Source organism: Brachionichthys hirsutus, chromosome 1 (genome assembly GCF_040956055.1).
Source record: "Brachionichthys hirsutus isolate HB-005 chromosome 1, CSIRO-AGI_Bhir_v1, whole genome shotgun sequence".
Taxonomy (NCBI): domain Eukaryota; kingdom Metazoa; phylum Chordata; class Actinopteri; order Lophiiformes; family Brachionichthyidae; genus Brachionichthys; species Brachionichthys hirsutus.
Genome location: NC_090897.1, coordinates 8,011,209 through 8,020,609, shown reverse-complemented (window position 1 = coordinate 8,020,609; position 9,401 = coordinate 8,011,209). Strand labels below are relative to the sequence as shown.

The 9,401-nt window shown below is 40.1% G+C and overlaps 1 protein-coding gene across 1 annotated transcript; it reads right to left on the bottom strand.

The window, feature by feature from the left end:
* Positions 1–2,209: 2,209 nt before the first annotated feature.
* Positions 2,210–6,116, bottom strand: irx6a (iroquois homeobox 6a). Its single transcript, XM_068741872.1, has 6 exons — positions 6,051–6,116; positions 4,677–4,940; positions 3,882–3,991; positions 3,401–3,664; positions 2,507–3,180; positions 2,210–2,316 (listed from the first exon to the last, which is right to left on the bottom strand). The coding sequence occupies exons 1-6, from the start codon at positions 6,114–6,116 to the stop codon at positions 2,210–2,212; spliced, it is 1,485 nt and encodes a 494-aa protein (XP_068597973.1).
* Between the last annotated feature and the right edge of the window lie 3,285 nt (positions 6,117–9,401).

The window sequence follows — 9,401 nt, the reverse complement described above, 5'->3', positions numbered from 1 at the left end:
ACATATGAATAATTAGAGAACTACAAGAGATGGTCAAAGATTAAGAATGTCAAATCTATTTAAGTATTCATGTTTTCCATCTCTTGTTTTTCTAGTTGCAGATTTGTGCTCCTTTACAGATTATCTAAAATCTGTTTTGGATTATGGAAACATGTTTTTAGGCATCCTTTGCCCCTTCCCAGTGAAAAATAAATTAATTTTCCAAAGGGGGGGGGCGTGTATTAGGGAGATTTAGTTGTTCATATATGGGCTACCTAAACAATTATTATAGCTTTGCAGTTTGCACAGATTTAAAGTCTCCCCTCAGATTAAAGATGTTTGTCTTCTGCCCTGTGTCCAACACCAACAATAACAGCCTCACCATTAACATCAATGCATTTAGATATCATTACTGTCATGCATGTTAAATTACCTTCCCAATTTTATCAAAGCCAATAAAATTAAGGTATCTTCTAATCAACGTCATCCACTCAAGCTTGGCTCCTGATTTTCTGTGTTTGAAACAGACACTAATTGACCTGTTAGCTGCCCCATGCGTGTTGTTGAAGGAGCCCATTAAGGCCATTATCTATGCTTCCCCCCCCCCAGGTACATCGGCAAGGTGTCAATCCCATTGACCATGCGTCGTCGCCTTCAATGGCATGAGGCAGCATTTCTTCACAGCTTTTGATTTTATTCATTTAAATGTGAATAGATAAAGCAAATCAGTATCGTCCTATCACCTGAAGAGAAAGGGCCAAAGGGTGACTAATATCCATGGTGTCAATACAAACTGCTAACAGGGAGCTTATCAGTTCATTAACAGGACTGCACCTGCAGGACTACAGGCTGATTAGATGTCACGAATCTTACAGCAGGCACCACACATCTCCCTTTTTCCTTCTCACATTTGGCTGAACATTTATTGAGTTGTATTGAGTTGTATCTATATTTGTTTTTCACCTCACCAAGATCATTTATCAGAAATAAAATTAGCATAGCATATAATATAAAAGGGCCAAATTAGTGTTCCTGAAGGTCCTCATCAATCACTCGGATTTAATTGTATATTGTCAGAAAATGAAATTATCTGTGCAATGCTACAGTTAAAATCTAAACATCCCCATTTTTTATACAGTATTTTATGCTGTCCTCCATTTTCCCTACAACTTGTGGATTTCACTCACGTCCCTCCTCTCATGACTTTCCATGAGCGTTGCGGCTTCACGCCTAGAATCAAAGTGATCAACTTTGATCAAACGCACAAGAAGCAAACGTTTTAATTGGCCCATCGTACTTTGGGGTCGACAAATAAAAAAAAGCGCAGAAAACGAATGTCATTTGATATTTTTTTTTTTTTATGTATTCTCACCAAAAAAATCATCATGAATGGCAAATACAGAAGAAGCTCATGTTTGAACACATTGACACAACTCTTCAGGTCCACTCTTGACACGACACGGGGATCCAGATCCGACAAGCTTTTCTCTGTTACATCAGACAAAATGTCACAAAGCCACAGCAAAACGCAACATAGAACAAAATACTTTAAGGAGATACAAATTCAACCAATGTGCACATTAAACAATAAACAAACAACAGAGCAAAAATAATAAATACACAGACATATAAATAGGTATGCTACATCACAGGATTGCCGTCTTTATGTGACCAATGCCGTTCCTTTGCATCTAGAATGGTTGCATCAAGTCTTTTCGTCCATAAAAAACAAAGTTGTGCAAAATGGAGCCACACCCACAGTTTGACAGCTCTCACCGCTGACGATCCCACGTACATTCCAAGTGATACGTTTAGGCTTCCGTTGAACCACCGAGTTCTTTAGTGCATAATAATTGTTCCTTTATTTATTGTCGTACAGTTCCCAGCAATCTGGGGGGAAAGGAATACAGGAGGAATTAAAATTTGCCAAAATAAAAGGAATATTCGAGCTTCATAATAAGGTATTCCATTTTTTTTTTAAACGTTTGGGTTTTTTGTAATAGAAATGTTAATATTTTTGTTTTGATGGTTAAAACAGTCACTACATTTACATTAAATAAAAAAGATAATTCAATTCAATTGAACAAAATGTGATTAAATGAGTGTCTAAGTGTGTATCCTTGTTAAACTAAATGTTTCTAATATGTTTGTGTCCGTCTGTGAGTTTGTGTGCGTGCATGTGTGCGGACTTCACTGGTCTCTTCCGGTTCAGTGCGGACACTTACCTGATTCATCTCTTCGCAATGGGCCTGAATGCAGTGACCTTGTCATCCTGCATGGTCCCAGAGGCTTCGCTGAGCTCAGGCGGCTGCGTGCCTGTTTTGCCACCAGAGAATCCTGCCCACCCAAAGAAAAGCATACCTGAGAAACTTCCCTCGGATGCATGTTGAGGTGAACCGTCTCATCACTTCATAACCATAACATTTGACTTGTCTGAGTCTGAAAATGTGTGTCTTAAGACAAACTTCTACATTTGGGAGATTAAGATTTTTATCCCTTAGAGTATTTTCAACATAACATGCCATACCTTCAATAGTGGGGAACTGAAATGTGTCTGGGAGGGCCGAATAGGATGAACAATGCAGGTGGAGATCCTTTTGACTGTAGCTGCCAGTGCCGTAGATCTTCGAGTGCAATGTTGTGCCTTCAGGGAAGGGGCTTTCAGCATTGGTAACACTGCCAGATTCAAGAATGCCTCGCATGCCCCCACATTGTCCAGTTGAAGCCCCGGTGAGCCTGTTGCTCTGGAGCCGGCAGTCTCCGCTTGAGGTACCTGTCCTCAGCTCCAAGCCGTGCTGCTGAGAGCTCATTATGACTCCAGAAGCCGCTGTACGAGCCAGAGACCAAATCCGAGGCTTATCGGATGTCTCAAAGTGCGACAGGGACTGCGTACCTGGAAGACCAACTGACGAGGGTCCTTTGGACACTACAGGATCCAGGAAGTTAGACAGGAGTGGGGGTAGGGTGGTGACATTTTTGATGCAGGGGAGAGCATGGAAGCTGTTAATTAAATTCAGGTTCAGATCAGAACTACAGTCTCTCTTTTGAGGGCCAATGGACACTGCCATGGCTCTCTGGAGGTCCTGCTCATCTCCGGCTACCTTTTCACAGTCACTGTCCAGCTTGTCACAGTCGTCCTCATCCATATCCTCCAGATCGCTGAGATGCAAATCCTTCTCCTCCTTGTAATCACTAGAATCTTCAGAGAAAAGAAAACGTTTTCAGTAAAAAAAAAAAGTTGTCTGTTGTATATAAGAAAACTTTTAAATGTAACTCTTTTAACCAAAGTTGTTACCGCTTTTGTGGTTGTGATCGGACACTGTATTTTCATCAGTTTAAAAATTATCGAGTTACAAGGTTAAATTCATACCACCAATCAAAATGATCACCTTTGGTGACACAGTCCTGGACGCTCTTGTTAAGATCATCCTTCCTGTCATCACTGGGCTTATTCTTTGGTGACCAGGTCATCTTGTTCTCCTTCTTTAGCCTCCTCCGGGCATTAGCGAACCAGGTGGACACTTGGGTAAGAGTCATTTTGGTGATGATAGCCAACATGATCTTCTCTCCCTTGGTGGGATAGGGGTTCTTGCGGTGCTCATACAACCATGTTTTAAGTGTGCTGGTGGTTTCACGAGTTGCATTCTTCCTTCTAGCTGTGCCATTAAAATCTACTGCCCCATATCTAGACATGGATACATACACACAAAGAAGAAGTACAGATATATGCAGCGCCAGTCAATGCAGGTTGCAGGATGGGGATACATTCAGACTTTTTTTTATCTGAATGAAGCATATTCTGTCTGAATGGTTGCTTTTAACAATCAGCTGTAAAAATCTATTTCGAATATTTGTCAATGGTCATGCTGCACAAAGTGGACATGTATAAATATACAATTTACCTGTCATATTGATACTGTCCCAGCGAGTGGTCATAGGGATAGTACGCAGCAGTTTGAGAGATGCCAGAGTGCAAAGCGCCTGCACCGTCCTTAATGTCATACTGCGGATTCTGTAAGACAGTGAGGTTGTCAGAGGTATGTGCAACTTTCAATCTTACATTTACATCAAACGTTTTTTTCCCTCCATTGTCAGTTTTCTTAAGTTACAAAAAACAATCTAAGCAGGAGTGACTTGAGCTAGAGTAGACAGACACATCTATATGATTTGAAAAAATATATATAATTTTACAAGTTCAAAAACATGATCATAACATTATTTCTTTTTAATATAGTATTTTCCATGCATTTATTTCACTCTTTTCAGACTTAAATTGCATGCACAGTACATTTTGCTTAACTTCAGGCGTTTAAAATAATTGTGATAAATAACTTTCAATTGCACTGCAACTTATCAATCCATCTCGGCATGTGGTCCTTTATCCACAGCAGAATGTTACACATTTAAATTCTAATCAACGCAAACATAATTTAATTTTAGTTTTAATAGTTTACCAAACACCCATAAAAACTAGACGATGTCCTCTGCGTTCAGTTTGCTGCATCTTGAACGTCCACCCACCCAGCTGACAGGTTCTGTAACTTGTTTGGGGCATGCCAGATGCCAGATGTTGAATTACACGGCGTATCGAGACGGATACGTTTGAGATAGATTGATGAACAAAACCTTGTTGATCGATCACCCCCCCCCCCCCATCCTCCTCCCCCCCGGAGCGCACCAGATGAGGATGAACCCACCAGAGTGGAGTAGATAGCGGACGGGTCGGTGCTGTAAGGGAAGTAGTTGGCGTAGTTCTGGCTGGCGGCGGCCGCTGCAGCGTACGGAGATCCGTACATCCCCAGTGCTGCGTTCAGCTCCGTCCGGCTGCTCGCCAGGAGCCGATTCTCGTAGGACGGGCAGCAGAAGGAGGCAGCGGCGGTCTGGGAGCTGCTTGTCCCATCAGAGACCGACCTGGAAATCGAATCGCAGCAAGTCGTACTGGGGTTTGCCGATACGAAAAACTGCATGAAGAGAATCGTGAATAGACATTGTCATTTGTTGTTTCAGCTCTTATAAGGATGTATGTGACAGCTCAGTGACGGAGTGACGCGCCGCAAAAAAAAAAAAAAAACATCTGATAAATTACGCAGTCCAGATTCGAGCACAAACATCTTAGAAAGACTGAAAATGTGAGCTCGTTTAGTTCATTTTTCATTTGTGCACATCTGCTCAGTTGTCCCGAACCAGGTTTAACTTTTGACCAGAATTAATTCAAGGTAAGTCACTTCTCACTGAATTCGTGGAATATCGGAATCAGCTCATCTTAATATATATATAAAACAAGAACAATTTGATTACTACAGTCAACGACGATGGTAAAAATCTATAAATAACAGCGGATATTAAGATGAAAAGAGATGTGAGTAATCCAAATTTAAAGGAATCTATTTTAGTTTTTCAGTTTCAAAACGTGAACTTTACTTCGTTAAGAGAAGGTCAACATAACATCGCTGTCGATAATTGCACAATTCGAATATTTACATTTTACATTTTAATATTATCTGCTGAACGTTCAAAAATATGATCGATATAAGTTGGTGGCAACTTTTCAATGACAGCTTCCTCACTTCTGTCGCCTCATAAACATAAACTTCTTCGAACTTGTCATTAGGCGCAACAATATTACATTTAAATGTGAATTATTAACTTAATCTCGTTTCAGAACATATAAAATTAACCCGGAGAATTTGTTTAAACATCCTCAACAGTCCCGGTAATGTAAATAGAAAGTTGGTGAATGCGTAAAGTCTGCGCAGCGAGGGAGCGCAGTCACACCTTGGTGACATTCATCGCTATTGTCATCAGAAAACACACGTGAGTTCATTCATAATTCAGTCTAATGGCAGATGTGCGTGTGTTTATCGATATTTGGTTCAGCAACAAAAGCACAAAATGAAAACAGCTGTCAGTGCTGTGAAGCCAGTCCCTCACTCGTGGATGCTTCTTCAGAAACTTGACTAACATAAAATATGCAAAAACTGTTAATTGAATGTGTGCGTGCGCGCGTGAAAGCGTGTGCGCGGGTGTGTATTCATACAATTTAGAAGAAATAAAAAAGCAAAGCGTCTTACCTGTGAAGTGGCATTCAGTGGGTATCCAAATTGCGAGAAAGACATAGCTGCTTCTTTTGTTACCATCAGCAATATTCTTCACCCTTGATCGATTGCAACCAATTCTACTTCAAATCCACCGTCTTACACACATTTCCACGCGCGGCCTTTCGCTCAATAATAGATGACTTCACTCATAGGAGGGAGATTTTAGGCGGGCACCAGCTGCAGATTGTTTTATATGAATGAATAATCCCTCCAAGGACCCGTTAAGAAATGAAATTAAGAGTCATTAAATGTAAAAAAAAAAATTGTTGTGTTAGCTGAAGGAGGCTTAAAGGATAACGTAAGACTTGCAAGATATGGACTCTGCTTGTGCTATTATTTGTGGCTCTATAGTTCTTTAGCATTCATCCATGCAAGGTATCGTGACGTCACTGTAATCCCAGAACGGCAGTGTACCAAAGATAGAGTAATGCCTTTGCCAATCACATCCAATGCAGGGGTTTCTTAAGGCGCACTGTACACAGTGTTGTCCCGGTTTTGTAATCAGATTTTTTTCTTACCGATTTGCGCAGATAATGTCTCGGGAAAATGCTATTATTGTTCATCATTATTGATTTGTATCACGGCAACGCGTGTAAACCCTCTGCGAAGTTAAATCAATCGGGGGAGAACATCATTTTGACGGTCTGCTTAGTTCTTGCATACGCATTCCAAATAAGAGATTATTTTGGAGTCTCAAATATGTAAACCACAAGTTTTCTATACATGTGATGTTAAACTTTTTCTATACATGTGATGTTAAACTGTTTTGTAAACTTATCATATTTGCAATATATTAGAAAAAAAAAAAATCACAAGACTTTTTTTCTTCATTATTTCGACCCATCATCGCCTCTGCCTCTCCGGCCAGAGGTCCACGCCGAAGTTAATGACGATTATGTTTCTATCATTCTCTATTAGAAAGAGGACGAGTCCCAACAGGAACGGTTAGGGGGGGGGGGGGGGGGGGGGGGGGGTTGGCAGGTCGATGGACTCGTGATGGATGCGCGCCTGGAGACCTACGTGACCGTTACGCGTAATGCGTAATTGTATCAATTAACAAATGGATACATGCCCTTGTTTAACCAACGAGTAACAGAGTGAAAATATGCCTTAGAGGTGAAATTCGAAGAGCTGCGCACTGAAAAAAGACAGTGGAATCCCTGCTCCCCAGCCTAATTAAATATCTGTGGATGGGGACGACGAGAATTGCATTTTAATTGAATGATGCTCACTTGAAAGATGGGTAAGGAATGATGCTGCCGCACAGTGAATGAAACGAGAAATAATTTTAAGCCTTATTAGATCAGCAGCTCAACCATCAATAGTTCTTTCGCTCTCCTCTATAAAAATAAACACTCTGCGCTCCCTCCTCGCGTGGTATGGAGCTGGGACAGAAAGGGAGGAAGGGGGTGTATTTTAATTCGCTATGCCTCCACACTTTATTTATATTGACAGTGACAGCGACAATCAGTCCTACTGAGTCATATGGCTTGCCTATTTCTGACTATCCAGGGCTGTGAAAGGGCTCCACTGTCACGACTGGTACCTTGTGCCAAATTTATTCTTGCCCTGCTTTCCCAAGCTGATATATGGGATTTGCTTCCTTGGGGACACATCTGCAATTATGGATTTTTTTCTCCGAGGGGCGCTAAAGAGCCGCGTGTAAAAGATGAAGATCTCCAGTCAAGAGATTTTCCTCTGGGATAAAGTGGACAGAGTCGTCATGGTCCTCCAGGCTCTGGGAAGTAAACACCCACAGGCAGTAGCAAAGCTCACCCACATCACGTATTTGGTCCCTGATAAGTGCTTCTGAAAGGCGACTGAACTACAACAGGGAACTTGCTGAAAAACTCCCTTTGACTGGAAACATTGTTTTCCATGTCTTAAATCTGTATTGAACTTTTCAATCATTATTTAATTAAAATGTGACATTTATGTGTTCCTCTGATTCCAATTTGTTGATTAATTTCATGTGAATTTTGCTTCTGTATGTTTCAGGACCATTCTGTAACCCAATTATAGATTCCGAATTTATGCAGGCATGTAGATAACTTAAACGTGTTATATCTACAAAGGAAAAGGAAAAAACAAAAAAACATAAAACCATCCAGATATAACGTTTTTTTTAAAAGTTCAAATTTGTGCTTTTGGTACAAATGAAAATAATGAAGTAGGTTTACGAAACAGAAAGTTGAAAGGCACTTGTATAATTTACAGGATCAACGATCTGAAGCAGAAAAAATACTAAAAAAACTACTTTAGAAAACGAAACAACAAAATAAGAAGAACAGCTGTCAAGTTTTGTGGTTCGATAATTCAGTGGGTTCTTAAATCGTTTATTTACCTTTAGACGTAGAAGATTTTGTTCCACCCCCCAAAGGACCACATAATTCTTTAGGTTAGGGAGAGATTAAGAATCACAGCATTTTAAAATACATTCTTTTAAACTTGCAAGTGGAAAAAATATATCGCTCATCATTTCAAAAACAAAAACTTAATTAATTCTATCATTAATGATGGACATCAGAACGTGTTTAATGAGAATGAGTTGTTATTCCATAGGATAATGTGTACACAGATAAGTTTGAAACACACTACATTTAATTGCATTCCACTGCAATGCATTTCCACAAGGGCATACATGATGTCCCAAGTGCATATGGACAGACTCATGCATAATGCATACACGGTGATCTCTGAGAGCTGATCTCTCTGAATCAGGGTGAAAGAAGCACTAATTGTAATGGGAGACTGACCACAATACCTTTCCCTCAAAATGTGTGACAACCCCACAATCAGATATTTTTGTCTGATTGTGGGGTTTGACCGCAGAAAATATGGGCTGCAGTCAAATATAAGTGTCAATAAAGGAATAAAAATATAATTTCCATTGAAGTTTTCAAACATCAACACAGAGAACACCACAATGTTCAGATAATTACTAATCTTTCTAGTGTTAAGTAGTCCAAATAAGTTAATTCTGTTAAACTCATGGCAGTGGAACTATTTGACTGATGACTATTCATGTAAAACTAGCAGACAAAGACACTCACCTTTTATTATATGCTATTTAGGAAAAAGCAAGTCCAAACATTATAGCTTGCATTAAAGGATCCATGTGGTTATAATGTGATTGAGTAATGCACACATCCTCCATTAGGAGCATCACTGGAGTAGGAAAAAAAAAAGCCTGGAAAGGTTAAGTCAACATTCAATAGCTCCGAGCCCTATTTTCCTGCTTAATACATTTCCTATGCTGACTTAATGAACCGCACAAAGGCTTTCTGGTTTTTCATCAAATCGGGGGGTGGCAGAGGAGGTGGT